General features: G+C 55.7%; 1 protein-coding gene across 5 annotated transcripts in view; it reads left to right on the plus strand.

The window, feature by feature from the left end:
• Positions 1 to 16,003, plus strand: part of ADGRD1 (adhesion G protein-coupled receptor D1) — a 144,070-nt gene that overhangs the window by 91,179 nt on the left and 36,888 nt on the right. For all 5 annotated transcript variants that reach the window (XR_004345475.1, XM_032603319.1, XM_032603320.1 and 2 more), the window contains exon 16: positions 3,580 to 3,703. Coding sequence is in view for 4 of the 5 variants with exons in the window: in XM_032603319.1 (XP_032459210.1) it covers positions 3,580 to 3,703 (124 nt within the window). In the remaining variant the exon portion in view is untranslated. The remainder of the gene's footprint in view (positions 1 to 3,579; positions 3,704 to 16,003) is intronic.

Raw genomic sequence — 16,003 nt, forward strand, 5'->3', positions numbered from 1 at the left:
CTCCTCCCTATTGCGTCTCCCGCCCACCCCCCCATCCCACCCCCCTAGTGTGTATTTGTGTGTATTTTTGGTGCCACTTTATCTCTCCTATTGACCTCTGGTGTATACTTCCTTTTAATTTTTTGTAGTGGTTGCCCCGAGGCTTAGAGTATATATCTTTAATTCATCCGTGTCTACCTTCCAATAATATTTTATACCACCACACATGTATTCTGAGACATTACAACAATCTTTTCACAATCCTTCTTGCCCATCTTTTGCACTATTCTTGTTGTACATTTTACCTTTACAGATGCCAGAAACGCACAATACGTTGCTAGGATTTTTGCTTTAGAAAGTTAGTTATCCTCTAAAGCAATTCAAATCAAGAAAATAATGACTGCATATTTCCCTTCATTTTTTTCCATCTCCAGCTATTTCATTTCTTTGCGTAGATCACAGTTTCCATCTGGTATATTCCTGTAACTTTTCTTGTAGTGTGAGTCTGCTGGCAGGACGTTTAGCGGACTTTTAGTTTTGAAAGATATTCTCACTGAGCTTAGAATTCTGGGTCACTTTTTTCCCTAGACTTACACTTTAACAAATGATAGAAGCAATATATCAAAACATTATTCTTTTAAAAAAGAAAACATTATAAGAAGAGCATATGTCCCGTTGGACCTTTAGATCTTATCCTGATCTCTCCTCTTGCCTGTAGTAGCCACAGTGGGGAGATTTTTGTGTGTATTTTTTGATAATTTATGCATGTTTTATATTTATGTTCTTGGGAAATATATGGTGGTGTTTAGTTCCACGTATCTTGCATCATTCCACCATCCTTATTTTGTGTTCTGCCCACATCTCTTTTCACTGACGTGTAGTATTTTTTTCATATTTATATACACACATTCCATTTATGCACGTGAAAGAACAGTTTTCTGCTCAGATGCCAACTTCCTAGGTCACAGGGTAAGACACGTATTTTCCTGTTATTTGCTATCTCTTGACCTGGCTGCCACGGCAGATTTATTTACTCACAAGTCGGGGAACCAGGCTTCTTGTTTCCGCGGGTTCCCTGGGACGCGGATCTTCACATGCACACGGAGGTGATGCACGCGGGGCTCAGCTCCCCTGGTTAATGAAGACATCGTCACGGCTTCGTGGCTCCATTTGGGAAATTGTGACTTTCACGGTTTTTAATTCGCAGTCACTCTTGGCGCCAGCAGAGGGGACACGTTCCATCCTAGGACCATGCTCCCCGAATTTGTGCCCGCTACTTCTCAGGTCACCCTCTAAGTCAAGTGTGGCGTTCATACATTCCATGGACAAAGGTCACATACAGCCCAGCAGCCAGTGTCGCTGGTTCTCCTCGAGGGCCGGGGACAGGTTAGCCCTAACAGGTGGCAGGGTGGGGCAGGACGTGCCCATCTTTAAGGCCCTTTGATCCTGACGTTACTGGGGGGGTTGCTCCTGAAAACTGGTAGGTTCGAGTGGTGCTGGCTGTGCTCTCTGGTCTCTGCTAAATGCTCCCCACCTCACTCATCACAAACGCTGCCTCTGAAGCCGCTGTCCCCGAGCCTCAGCCCTCAGGCTTAGTGCCACCCCTCAGGCCTCCTCCAGACGACCCTTCCCACCTCTCCCTTGGGTTCCACGCTGCCCAAGCTCACCGAGAGCTACAATCGCACAGCATCCTCACAGGGACACCCTCTGCCTCAGGGATGAAAATAAAGATGCCACTAGTGTGTGCTTTGTTCACAGAACACCGCAGGAGCGCGGCAGGACTGTGTTTATTCCATCACCCCTCTGGGACGGCCACCTTTCTCATCCACGGCTGACATTGCCGTGGAAACGGAATGAAAGCAAAGAGAAAACTAGAGCCTTTAAATTTCTTCAGCTTTATAAAAGCTTTCCCCAGGGGCCCCTGCCTTTGGCCGAAGCAAAGATTTGTCTTTGCTGATTACTCAAAGTTGCAATTTCTGGGAAGAACCATTTAAGCATCCTTTTTGTGAATTTGAAAATACAGAGAGATACAGGGGAGAAAAATTGTAGTCGCTCATATTCTCACCGCAAGAGTGAACCACAGTTAACATTTGTGCGTTTTTGCTTCAAGTCATTTTTGTCTACGTTGATACTTTAAGAAATAAAGCAAGTAATACGTCAAAACATTATCCTTTAAAAAATTATAAAAAAGTAAATATGTAAAAGACTTTTACATCTCATCCTGGTCTCTTGCCCTCTCTGTGGGGAGTTTTCTCAATAATTTATCTATAATTTATGGTTATGTTCATAGAAAATATACGATCTTCTTTCGTGTCATGCCCTTGCATCATTATTACGCATTCAACATTGTATATTAAGTTTCTGTGTTTTATCCATATGGATACATGCTGCTTTTGACTGATGTATATACCCTACCAAATTTTATCCAGGTCCCCGAGGTGGACATTAGGTAACTTTAAAATGTTCTCTAGTATCACGTATCATTCAGTAAATACCCCAGACGCATCCCTGTGCACAGAGCTCAGAATTCTCTAGAAGTGGGATTGCTGGGTTGCAGGACCCGCACACTTCACGCTTTCTAGATTTTACTGAAGTACAGTTGATTTACAACGTTGTGTTAATTTCTTCTGTACAGCAAAGTGATCCAGTTACAGATATATATATTCTTTTTCAGATTCTTTTCCATTATGTTTTGTCACAAGACACTGAATATAGTTTCCTGTGCTCTACAGTAGGGCCTTGTTGTTTATCCATTCTATATAGAATAGCTTCCATCTACTAATCTCAAACTCCCACTCCATCCTTCCCCCAACCCCCCTCCCCCTTGGCAACCACAAGTCTGCCCTCTAGGTCTGTGAGTCTGTTTCTGTTTCATAGATATGTTCATTTGTGTTGTATTTTAGATTCCACATATAAGTGATATATGGTATTGGTCTCTGTCTTTCTGACTTAACTTCGCTTAGTATGATCATCTCTAGTTGCATCCACGTTGCTGCAAATGGCATGATTTCATTCTTTTTTATGGCTGAGTAATATTCCATTGTATGTACGTGCCACATCTTCCTTATCCGTTCCTCTGTTGGTGGACGTTTCGGTTGCTTCCACGTCTTGGCTGTTGTGAAACATTGGGATGCGTGGATCTTTCTGAATTATAGTTTTGTCTGGGTATATGCCAGCAAAGGAAACCATAAACAAAATGAAAAGGCAACCTACGGAATGGGAGAGAACATTTGCAAATGATGCAACTGACGAGGGCTTAATTTCCAAAATATACAAAGGGCCCATACAACTCAATAACAACAACAAAAACAATCAAAAAATGGTCAGAAAATCTAAATAGACGTTTCTCCAAAGAAGACATACAGATGGCCAGTAGACACTCCATATTTATTGGCTGTTGGACCAGGTGTTTTGCAAAGGGATTGGGCCACAGTGGTTATGCCGCTTTCCCCTCCCGGGAGGAAAGAGGTGCTGTTTCGTGGGGCCTGATCAACACCAGAAACAGCCTAGCCTCCTCAGCCTGGCGGTGAGGATGCTGCCTCAGCCCACGGGCCAAGGGTGGGCTTTGCTTCCCACTGACGGTTCCTCCTGTGTCCTCAGCTCCGGAGAAGGCATCTGGTCGAACCAGGGCTGCGCTCTCGCCGAAGGGAACCTCAGCTACTCTGTCTGCCACTGCACACACCTCACCAACTTCGCCATCCTGATGCAGGTGGTCCCGCTGGAGGTAAGCGCCAGGTGGGGAGGGGCTCTTGGACTGCGAAGAGGTGCCCCCTCTCCGTCAGCCTGCAGTGGGGGCCGGGTGGCAGGTCTTCGTCGTCAGCGCCGGGGACTTCAGCCGCGGCAGGGCAGACGGGAGCCTGCGCAGGTAGGGAGGCCCGGTGGTTGGGGGACCCCCACGAGGCTCTGCTTCTTTGCAGAAGCTCCTGTGCTCCAGGTTTTCTCAGTCCAGCGCCTGTGCAGAACCCTGGGTCCCTCTCGAGGATGCACGTGCCGCCTAGGAGGTGGTCATCGCTGCGTTTCCTGTCTCTGGTCACTGAGCTGTGAAACCCTCCCTGTGCCATGGGCGTGTCCAGCAGAGCGAGGTCCTCGGCCATAAGCAGTTTGCCTGGATGTCCAGAGAAAGTGTCACCAGAGGTGGCATACAGCTGCATCTATGTCCAGGGTGGCCACACCGTGTCCTCGGAGCATTTCTGCTGTGAGACAGGAGACCCTGGGCTGCAGATGGGGCCCATGGACCTGTTTCTGAGGGACCTGACTTCCAGTCCCAGCGGGAGTGAGCCCTGAGGTGGGGGAGGGGATTTCCGACCACCCCCTGCGTCCTCCTCATCCAAACGGGGCCAGGAACGTCTATCCTCAGGTTAAGGGATGGAAGAGGCCCCTCCTGGTTGGGTTTCTCTGCTTCAGAATATTTAATCTTTATTGCCTACTAGGCTTGGTCAGCACTAAGAACTAGAGCTTAACCTCTGTGGTTCAAGGGAGGCATAGCTTGTAAGAGAAGACAGAGTGATCTTTAAAAATGCAGATGTGGGGCTTCCCTGGTGGCGCAGTGGTTAAGAACCCACCTGCCAATGCAGGGGACACGGGTTCGAGCCCTGGTCCAGGAAGATCCCACATGCCACAGAGCTACTGAGCCCGCGAGCCACAACTACTGAGGCCTGCGCTCTAGAGCCCACGAGCCACAACTACTGAGCCCACGCAGCACAACTCCTGAAGCCTGAGTGCCTAGAGCCCGTGCTCCGCAACAAGAGAAGCCACCGCAATGAGAAACCCGCGCACCGCAACGAAGAGAAGCCCCTGCTCGCCGCAACTAGAGGAAGCCCGCGCGCAGCAACGAAGACCCAATGCAGCCAAAATAAATAAATAACTTAAAAAAATGCAGGTGCCCCGCGGTAGGATCCTCTGAACTATGCTCAGTCCCTGACACCTGAGCGTGATGACTTCCTTGGCTTCTTAGGCCCACAGAGAAATTGAATTTCCTGGTGGGGGTGGGAGAGCAGGGAGTCGATGGGGCTTCTCCTAGGATCTCCTAAGATGCAGGGCGGCTCGGGCACCTGGAGACAAGTTTGGTTTCATCCCACACTGGTTTTGGAGATTGAAGATTTTTTTATGACTGTGAATTTCTGGCTGCTCTTGAAGATCTGTGGTGATGCTGGGCCAGAGCTCTCACCTGAAGCAGTGGGGCTGCAGCTGGGTAGGGGCTTTCTCCTCCTATGTCAGTGGAGCTGAGTCCTCCAGCCACTCGGCACACCGGCCACTTGTCAAGAGGATGCTCTGACCTCCCCACTCCCGTGTGCCTGAGGGAAGGGAGGTGGCGGCTGACGGGCAATAAGATGCCCCGGCCCGGCTGAGCCTCCGTTGCTGTATGACCTGCTCTGGCAAACCCACCACCCGTCACGCGGCCCCGCCCTCTCAGGGTACATCCACTCGCAGGGTCTGTCTGTTTATGAACAGATTCTGTTCTCCTGAGTGTTGTAGCCCAGGCACTGCACACACTGGGCGTCAGGAAGTATTTGATGAGTCCGTGATTGCATCGGTTTTGTTAGGGAAGGTGTGGTTCTTATAGCAACACCCAGACTGCAAGCAGTATTTACCTAAGGGTTGGTTCCTTATCCACCATCATTCAACAAATACCTATCGGGTGTATCGCCAGGCCCAGAGGTTCATTTGTAAACAAGAAAAACCATGCGTTTCTGCTTTGGAGTAGTTTATATTCGAGTGGGAAAGACAGAGCATAAACAAATGAGGGGATAAATCAGTAAGTTCAAAGAGCAGTAAGTGTAGGAAGAACCTTGGAGGGAGCGATGGAGGAGACGGCAGGTGGGGAGGGGGGGACGCCTTCGGGGAGTGTGATCTGGGGGGTTGTCTCCGAGGAAGTGACATTTGAATGGCCAGCAGAGTCTTGTCTCTAGAAGGCCTGGGAGAGGAATATTCCAGGCTGAGAACAGCGAGTGCAGAGGGCAGGAGGGCTGATGAGGTTGGCGTATTGCGGGTGGAAGGTGGTGAGCAGGGCGCTCTTTACATTGCAAAGCGTATCATGGATTTTACAAGCAGACTGTGGATTACTTATGGAGACTCCGGAGAGGGGTTCCTGGCGATCCCTAGGAGGACATGGGGGCTGGGCCGCCCCCCCACCCTGCAAACTCCCCGCACAGAACACACGCAAAATGTCGATCTGACAGATGACCCCCTCTGCTCTGCTCGTGGTGAAGCTTCAGGCGAGGGTGGACTGAGCAGACTTCCCAGCAGCGCCATCAGACGGAGTCGCCGGGAGTTGCTAGGTTACTCCTGGGAAAACTGACGACGCGTGAAATGAAGCCCAGGCGTTGACGCAGCAGCTTTAGTTTCCGAGCAGGCAGCTCTGTCGTAGACTTGAGGGGTGCAAGCCCACCTGTCCGCCCAGCGCACCTGTTTGTCCAGGCAGGTGTGAGCCCCCCACAAACAGTCCCGGTGGAGCGTTTTCTTGAAGGTGTGACCTTTCGGGGGCAGTTGAGTGACTGACACCTCCTCCCTTTTCGTTTCCATCCCTCACACGTGCTCGGTCAAAGCCCTTTCTTGGGACTTCCCTGGCGGATCGCCTTCCAATGCAGGGGGATGCGGGCTCCCTCCCCGGTCAGGGAACTAAGATCCCACCTGCCACGGAGCAACTAAGCCCGTGCGCCACAACTACTGATCTTGTGCAACTCAGCTAAAGAGACCGCGTGCTGCAAACTACAGAGGCCACGCACTCTGGAGCCCGCGCGCCACAACTAGAGAGAGAAAACCCACACGGCACAACTAGAGAGAGGCCCGTGCGCCGCAACGAAAGATCCCGCGTGCCCAAAGGAAGACCCGACGCAGCCAAAAAAACAGGAAAAACAGAAACACCTTTCTCTCGTTGACCTGCAGCTCTTCGATCCTAAGTCAGGGTGCACGCCGGGTTGTGAACCGTTGGTAGCCGGGGAGATCAGTGCGGTGGGCCGTTGCCAGTGATTTAAAGGAAAATGAAATAAGATGACAACATAGCAGAGTGCATTGAAGTCGGGAGAGTAAGCCCCTGTTCGTGAGGCCCGAGCATCAGCTCCCCTGACTGCACGAGACGTCCGCTCTACTGACCCGTCCACTCAGTTGCTTCCTCTGCCATCCTTGCTTATCCTAGTCCACGGGTCCTGACACCACTCATATCTCCTGGCACATCAGGCCCTGGCAGATGAGAAGCACGGCCTCTGTGAGGCTCACCCTCCGCCTCTGTCCTCCACCCAGGCCCCCTTCTCCTCCCTCCTGCCCGGGCCTCGGCCCTTGTGGCTCAGTCTGCAACCTTCTGGTGTCACAGGGGAGAGTCCAGCCACTCACATTAGCCCCTGGCAAAGGCACCGCCCTGCCGCCACGCAGAACCTTTGTCAGTAGTGCCCGGAGGGTCTGAGTGGTCCTGTGACCAAGCCCCCTCCTTGTCCTGTGACAAGTGGAGAAAATGAAGCCCAGAGGGCGGGGTGGCCCAGCCTGTGGTCCCTCGTCCATTCATCAGTGAATTGTTGAGATCCAGGTGACCCCTAGGCTTTTTAGGCGTTATTCTGGAAAAATGCAGTGCTCAAGGTCTTGAGTGCGGATGGAGACACGGCCTGTGAGGGCAAACGTGGGAGGGTCAGGCTGGAAGACAAAGGTGGCCCCGCAGCACCTCCTGAGCGGGGGGGGGGGGGGGGGGCGACAGGTAGAGACCCCGGGGGGTGCGGGGGAGCCATGCAGACGCAGATGGAAGGGCGTCCGGGCAGAGGAGCCGAGGGTGTGAGGCCTGAGCACGAACGGCAGGGAGGCTGGTGCAGCTCCCAGGACACGTGCCAGGGAGCTTCAGACCCAAATGCCCGGGGCGCCGAGAGGCCGCCGGAACGACGGGGGTGGAGGCCATCGCGGAGGGTGTGGGTGTGGTGAACTGAGAGCCCCTGCCCGGCTGACGGGGCAGCAGCTGCGCACGCGGACTGGAGCTGCCCCCTCTTTGATTGAGAGAAGCTGGAGATGGGTTTTGTGCAAAATCTCTTGATATTTAGATGTGTCATCAGTTATCCTTTCTAGGCCACGTGTGAGAGGTGTATCCGTGGCCTGGGCCGGTCCAATGTCCGCAGCCCAGCAGCCTGAACCCCATGTGCTCAGCGACCGTCGGGTCTTGTGAAAACGCTGATCTAGGTTCCTCAGGTCTGGGTGGTTCCCTGCTCACAGGGCCCAGGCGGTGCCCAGGCACTGCTGGCCCCAGCCCTCTCTCTGAATAGACCCTAGAGCCAGGCACCTTGTCTGTCAAAGTCCCGTGAAAGTGGCTGGGCCGGTGGTTACAGATTTGAAGGGCGAGTTAGGGTTAGTCTGATTCCAGACGTGTGCTCTGTAGCAGGTGGTGGGACCTCGGCCGGGGGTCTGAGGGGGGGGGGGTGGGACAGGTGGGCCTCCAGGAAGTAAGATGCAGAGGGCACTGGTGAGACTGCCTCTTGGGAGAGCAGTTCCAGGGACGCAGGAAACAAGACTTGTTCTACAGTGAGCTGCAGGCAGACCGAGAGCCAGAAGAAGGGCAGGTGCTCTGTCTGCAGGCCTGGCAGCTCTGGGGTCACTGGAGGTCACAGAGCAGAGTGCCTGCTGGTGACAGTGAACACAGGAAAGGCACCGTTTTGGGGTCTCTTCCCTCCTTCTGGCCTCGCCATGCGGGCCTCGCAGATGAGGGTTGGGGGACTTCCCCAAGGTCACCTGGGGGCAGAGTCCGGACTTGAGTCCTGCCCTCCTGTGCAAAGCTCAGGCTGGTGGTCACGCCCTGGGTTGGACCCTTTACCCACCGAGGACTAAATCCAGTTTCCTCTGTGACGTGGGTGGGCCTGTGGGGCAGTGGGAGGGGCAAACGCTCAGCGGGAAGTTGTGCTGGTGCCTGTGGGGGGAGAGGGCGCAGGAGAGGCGGCTCGGTCTAGGAAGCTGGACGACTGGGGTCACAGAGCATCTGTGATTACAGATCTGCCACCACTCAGTGGCAACACCAGATTTAGACACAGTCAGTGGGTGTGTTCATGGAAGCAAATCATATCTACTCATCGCCAAGAAAGGTCGATTTGAAAATGGTTTAAAATTAGCTGTGCTAAAAATGAACGTTTTCATGAATGTTAAAAAAAGCAACAAGGCAGTTATCACAGGTAGATGCCAGATCCGTGGGGCTTTTGGAGAATTAATGAAAACAGCACGAACGCCTTTAGCTCCCTGACGTTGAGCCCGCGCCTTCCTGGGCTCCCGGGCAGGCTCTCTCCTCCGAGCCCGCATTGCTTCTCCCTGCCCGTCTCTCCTGGCTCCCCTCCCACCCAGCTTCCGCCTCGGGGGGTCTGCCCTTGGACCCCCGCCTCCCCGAGTGAGTCAAACAAGGGTGGGGAGAGACTGGACCGAGCCCCCCGCCTGTGTGTTACGCCCCTGGTAATGCATTTGTGTGGAATGACCTCAGATGAGAGAAGAATACAGTTCGCAGCTTGGGGAGGCCGTTGCTGAGGTCTGAGAGCACGCTGCTCGTGGCTCCTTCCCGGTGCCCAGCGTCTGGCGTGCGGCAGCGGCCGGCTGAACAAGTGTGTGCATGAGGTAGTCAGTTCCACACGGGAGAGCAGCTTGGAGAAATGCAGGAGCGCTCCCCCTGGATGCCCGAAAGCCCAGTGCATGCGGGTTTAGTCGGTAACCCTGACTCCCAGGCACAGGGACCAAAGGTGCACAAGAGGAGGGGGGCGGGCGCTAGAACCTCGCTCATCTCTGAGGACCGACCAGCAGCGGCTGCCGGGGACCGAGGAACAGAGGCTCCCGCTGCCCGGATGCTCTGGTGGGCTCTGCTCCAGGCAGGATCCAGGGCAGGGGGCAGGCGGGTATCACCCCGGGTTTCTTGTTGAAGCAGCAGTAACCGCAGTGGCTGCCTTATGAGTGGAGTTTATAGGTAGGAAGGGAAGTCAGAGCAGGCAGGATCAGGGGCTGCCCCCTGGCTCCCTCAAGGGCTCCTTGACAGCAGCCTGGGCCTGGACGTCTGTCCTGGGAGGCGGCAGGAGCAGTGTGCCAGGACAGGTGCACCTGGGAAGGCTGGACCACAGGGGCCCCTTCACCTTCCCATCAGTCAGGGAGCCTGGGGCCGGGGGCCTGGCAGCCACAGGGAAGGAACTGTTTCCTGAGACAGAGTCACAGCCTGTGGTCTGCAGGCTGACTTTGGCCAGTGGACGTGTTTCAGTTAGCCCTTTAGTCAATATTTAATTTTTAAAATTTATTTTATTGGACAAAATAACATTTTACAACGTTGTGTTAATTTCTGCTGTACAGCAAAGTGATTCACATTCTTTTTCATGTTCTTTTCCATTACAGTTTATCCCAGGAGATTAGATATAGTTCCCTGTGCTCTACAAGTAGGACCTTGCTGTTTATCCATTCGAGATATAATAGTTTGCATCCACGAATCCCAACCTCCCACTCCATCCCTCCCCCACCCCCTCGGCAGCCACAAGTCTGTTCTCTGGGTCTCTGTTTCTGTTTCATAGACAAGTCCATTTGTATAATATTTTAGATTCCACACATGAGTGATATCACATGGTATTTGTCTTTCTCTGTCTGACTTGTCCTGGCCATTATAAACAGTGCTGCAGTGAACACTGGGGTGCACGTATCTTTTCAAATTACAATCTTCTCCAGATATATGCCCAGGAGTGGGATTGCTGGGGTCGTATGGTAGTTCTATTTTTAGTTTTTTCAGGACCCTCCATACTGTTCTCCATAGTGGCTGTATCAATTTCCATTCCCACCAACAGTGTACGAGGGTTCCTTTATCTCCACACCCTCTCCAGCGTTTGTTATTTGTAGACTTTTTAAAATGATGGCCATTTTGCCATGTGTCAACATTTCAAAACTCAGAGATATTATCTAAAATTTTGGATTTCTGGTTTTCTTAAAAAGAAGAAGATCTGGCCACACAGAGCTTCCACTCCTGGAGGAGCAGCCCTGCTCCCTGCAGGTGGGGGTGTGCACTGCAGTTCTCCACAGTCCCCACCACTCCCTATCACCTCCCTCGCCCTCACCCACTCATCATCGTGTTCTCATTATTCTGCTTTTAGGAAGACAGTAAAATGCTTCTTGTTCTTTCCTCCGCTGGGAAAGTGACGTACACACTAAGAGGAGCTGTTGGAAAAGAAAGGGAGATAAAGATGCCTCTTTCTGGAAGAATAGTTTCACTTGTCTAGTATGTATGCACACTCCCGGCTGGCCTCCTGAATTTATATAAGCTGCCTCTCTGGAGGCACTGGCGTTTGTGGTCTCTGACTCAGAGGGGTCCGTGTCCTGAAACAAACTCCAGGCTCTTCTGGGCATTTCTAAATCTAGCCGCTGGTGGGAAAGGAAGGGCACGGCTGGGGCACACCACGCCTTCCTGAGGCTGGAGCTGCAGTGCGGGGCTGGGAAGGGGGTGGTGTCCCACCTTCATAGGAGCCCCTCCTCCATCTCTCAGGGCCCATGTCCAGTCTGGCTGATGGTTAGAGGACCCACCGGTGGCTGCCACACCCTCAGACTCTGGCTGCCAGGGAGGGGTGCAGGAGCCTAATTACAAGGCGGCCCTGGGGCTGGTGAAATGCCCCCGCTCTGAGCTGTATTTGTGGTCCTGGTGGGCGTATCGCAGACAGGCCAGGCCGGCATTTAGTCCGGTGCTGGCGAGGGCTTGATTCACCATCGGGAAGCAGGTTCTTTCCTCCAGGGTCTCCAAGCGTGCATGTCACTCAGGCAGCTTCTGATGAGCACCTCCTATGAGGGGCTGTGTCCTCATCACTGGGGTGTGGCCTGCAGCGGCCCCACTCTGCTTCCCGGTCAGCTAGGCGCTCGGTCCCTCCCCCAGCACACTGCACGACCTTGAGCAAGGGCCCGCTCTGAGCGTTGGCTTCCCTGCCTGTGACGTGGGTGAGGACCCTCCTCCTCATGGAGCTGGGAGGGGGGGTCAGACACCTCCCAGCCCAAGTACTGAGCTCGGAGCACCCAGCCCCAGGCACTCGGCCTGACCGAGGCCGCGGTGATGTCAGCCCCAGCACCCGCCTGGGATGTCCTGGCAGAGAGGAGTAGCGGGGGGCCTGGCCTGGGGCGGGGCTGAGCCTGGGGACCACAGGCCTCCCGCAGGCAGCAGCGGAGCTCCGGCGCTTCTTTCGTTCTCCCGGAGGACGGCAGCGTCCTCAGCCTCTAGGTGCAGAGTCAGGACTACTGTCTCCTTGTTGACGGGGGTCCTGCGGGAGGAGGGAGCTGAAAAGTCCCCTGCTTTGCCTTTATTCCCCCCCCGCAGGATGTGATGCCTCACCTTGTGCGTCTGCACACGGGGGTGGGGGGGGGGGGCCGGTCCTGATGCCTTCCTCTTGCAGACCCAGAAAGGCCCCGCATCACTCCTGTTCCCTGGTCCCTGCAGTTATGCAGGAAAGGGTAGCAGACAGGCTCCCGCTGGGTCCTGGACGGTCCTCTGGGCTCTGCCTTGCATCCCCGCTCTCTCCCTTCTGCTGATTCACCAGCCAAGCCCTTCCAGGCTGTGTTCGGACCAGGAACTTCCTCTTCCCACCCGCCACCATCCATGTCCCGGAGTGAATCTCACCAGCCTCTCCGGAGAGCCTGGGAGGGTGCTGAGCGGGGCACTGGAGAGGTGCGGACAGTGCCTCCCTCCCCCCTCCTACCTCCCCTGCCTCTCCCATCTCTCTCCCTCCTGCCTCCCCTCCCCTGCCCCTCCCATCTCTCTCCCTCCTGTCTCCCCCTCCCCTGCCCCTCCCATCTCTCTCTCTCCCCTGCCCCCTCCCATCTCTCTCCCTCCTGTCTCCCCCCCTCCCCTGCCCCTCCCATCTCACTCTCTCCCCTGCCCCTCCCATCTCTCTCCCTCCTGTCTCCCCCCCTCCCCTGCCCCTCCCATCTCACTCTCTCCCCTGCCCCTCCCATCTCTCTCCCTCCTGTCTCCCTCTAGGGCTTCCTAGGGCCCTTTCCCTGAGTCCTTGCTTTGCTGCCTCTCTGGGGTGGGCATGTTGGCTGAGCTCTGGGGCTGGGCCACTGCCTGCCATCCCCTCTCTCCCCCCTAGAGCCCCAGGCAAGCAGGCATGCGACCACCTGGGTGGGACTGGTGGAAACAGGCTGAAGAGGTAGGAGCAGACATTAGGGTGCAGGAGACAGCAGCCTGGTGCTGTGGGGATATCAGCTTGGCCATGGGCCCGGCCCTGCTGTCCTGGGAACGGTGCCTCTCTCTGGGGTCAGGACTCCCCCCACCAGCTGGCAAATTTCATTATCCCCCAGAGTCCTCCACCGAGACCCAGGCTGCTACTTCAGGGGAAAAGCAGCCACTGCTTCATTTCTCCTAGAATCTTCTGAGAAGCATCTGCTCTGGAGCTGTGATGGGGCTTGAGCTGCAGGGGAAGCTGACAGCAGGGTCCCCGAGGGGTCCTCTCTCCGGGCTGCCCTCAGGCTCGAGAGCTCCCTCCGTGGGGTTGGGGTGTGAGCATGGTGGCCAGGAGCGAGGATGCCGGGAATGAGCCAGGGTGGAGCTGGGGCGTCTCCATCCCGAGGATCCAAAGACTGATGCGTAGCCCCCCAGAGCGGGGGAGACAGGAGAGAGAGAGAGAGAGAGGCTAGGGCAGGGAGGCCAAGGGCACCCCAGTGCTTCAGGGTGGTCAGCTCCGGGCTGGAGGACTGAGTTGGGGATTGAAGTGTGTTATGACCCAGATCGGGTAGATTCCACATATTTTGTCCTAAGCATTATGGATCTCCGCATGGTGGTGGAAAAAGGGGCAAAGGGGAACCATCTTTGATAAGCTGCCGCCCCCTGTGTCAGGGGGTGGGGAGCCCCACAGGAGCCCAAGGGCTCCTTGCCGGCCTGAGGTGAAGCCAGGGACAATCCCTTGGGGTGTGTTCGCTGTAAAGATGCTACAGCACGTGGGAAAAGTGCAACAACACAGAAGGCAGGGTTGAGCACGCCGGCGCCCCCACCCCATCCCGGGTCTCCCAGGGCCCGGCCCGGAGCAGCGGCCGGCTGTGTCACCGCAGAGACAGTCTCCGTGTCACCCGCTGTTCCTTCGGCACAGGGCTGCGTGCGGTGAAGACTGTTGTGCGCTTTTGAAAGACGTTTCGGTGCGTGCTGGTGACTGTTCCATCTCTGTCTACGCGGACCTACCGCATTCATTGTCACCACTGCGTACCTCGCCCCGCCCACCCCGTGATTTCTCTGCGGGTCGACATCAGGTGGCGACAGTCTGGCTGCTGCAGACAATAAGTATCTGTGTGCAGACGCCCTTCCCTTCACCGCGACAGGGGACGTGCTGGGTCAAGCAGCGCGAGGCTTTAACTTTTCACAGATGCTCGAAACCACCGTTTATGGGGAGGGGTCTGCTCCAGCCCCGCCTCCTTGTGGAGAGTGTTGGGGTGACTGGTGTCTCGGGTCCACGTGCCTCCCCCAACAGAGGCTGTACGTGCTTTGCAGTCTCAGTGTTGAGTTACCGCCGTCCCATCCCCGTGTATAAAGCTGGAGGTCACACAGCTTCCAGTTACTGTCTCGGGGGCTGGCAGCCTCAGGGGCAGGGCCGGCGGTTCCTCGGCTCCCTCGGCTGGGCTGCCCAGGGCTGGACGCAGGAGAGATCCGTTCCCCAGGACCCCAGTCTTGTCCAGGTCCCGGGCCTTTGCTCTCAGACGCACCCCTTCCCCCGCTGGGCTCTGCATCGCAGGGTTGATGGCTGGCTTCCCAGGTCCCTGCCCCTTGGGGCTCTGGTAGGAGATGGGATGGGAAGGTGGTGAGGCCCCATGCCCACCCTCTCTCGCGAGCCTCAGGCGGCTTTCCTGGCCTTGTCTTGGCAGCCTCCCGCTGGGCAGCTCCTGCAGCCCGTGGCCCTGGCTTCCCCAGGTGACCATGGGCCAGAGCAGGTGTCTTCCTGCTGTGATTAATTAATGCCTGGGTCACGCCATCATCCCTGTGGCATCTCTGTTCCCCTCTCCCCTTTGTGAACGCTGCCCTGAATTAAATTTCCAAATCTTTGAGAGGCTAAAGCGGTTACTGTTTTCCTAGCCGGCCCCATACCGGTACACAAGCTGTGTGGCTGAGGGGAGATGGTGAGGCATCCCCAGGAGCCTGGTCTGGGTAACAAGGGAGTGAAGGGGCTCTGTCCTCGCCCCCGCTGACTCCTTTGATGAGATAACTAGCCTGAGGAAGGCAAGTCACTGACATCTTTTGAAAGACATAGGAGCCAAGTCCTCATGCATCCCGTGGGGAGAGATCCCACCCGATGCACCGCTGCAGGGCTGTGGGTACCAGACCAGGCGCCGACGGTCTGGTACAGATGAACTTTGGACAGAAGCTCATCTCTGCCTGTCCTTGGGGCTGTGGGCTTATTTCCACCCCTGGAATGTGAGATTCACCTGCAGTCTGGACTCAGCGCAGCGGGTGTGGCCGGCAGAACCTGCAGCTTGTTAAGCCCAGGGACTGTCACCACAGCCCCGGCTGCCCAGGGGCTGCACGCCCCTCCTGTCCAGGGCTGAAGGAAGGCGCTGTGGCTCAGCCGCCCCGGGGTGGAGGGCAGCTCCACCTGGATCCCGGCAGGAGCGGAGACCAGAGGCGGGACGGAGCTGGCCTGGCGAAGAGCTGGGGGTTGGGTGGCAGAAGCAGAGGAAATGGAACACAGGGTCCAGGGGCAGCGAGGGGCTGAGAGCATCCGCACCCGGGCTGACCCAGCGAGTGGGCTGCGCGCTCTCAGATGTGTCCCCACTTGTCCTTCACTCTGCTGGGCCGCAGGTTCCCCTGACAACTGCTTTCCTGCCGAGCCCAGCCAATGAGAGCCAGGCACGAAGTGCTACACCTCTGCTCTCGCTCACATGCTCCTGTCGCTGCCTGTGTCACCTCCGTGGCCCCTGCTGCTGCCATGCCCCCTCCGCCGCCGACCTCAGCTCATGGGACAGGCCTGCTGTGTTTCCAGCTCTGCCAGTGGCCCCAGCTCCACTCACATCACCCCTTCCCATCGTCCCTCCCACCCTACAAGGGCAGAGGCTCTTGCTGTGGCTGTTCTCTGGGGACCCTCACCAT

The sequence above is a fragment of the Phocoena sinus genome, chromosome 14, assembly GCF_008692025.1.
Source record: "Phocoena sinus isolate mPhoSin1 chromosome 14, mPhoSin1.pri, whole genome shotgun sequence".
Taxonomy (NCBI): domain Eukaryota; kingdom Metazoa; phylum Chordata; class Mammalia; order Artiodactyla; family Phocoenidae; genus Phocoena; species Phocoena sinus.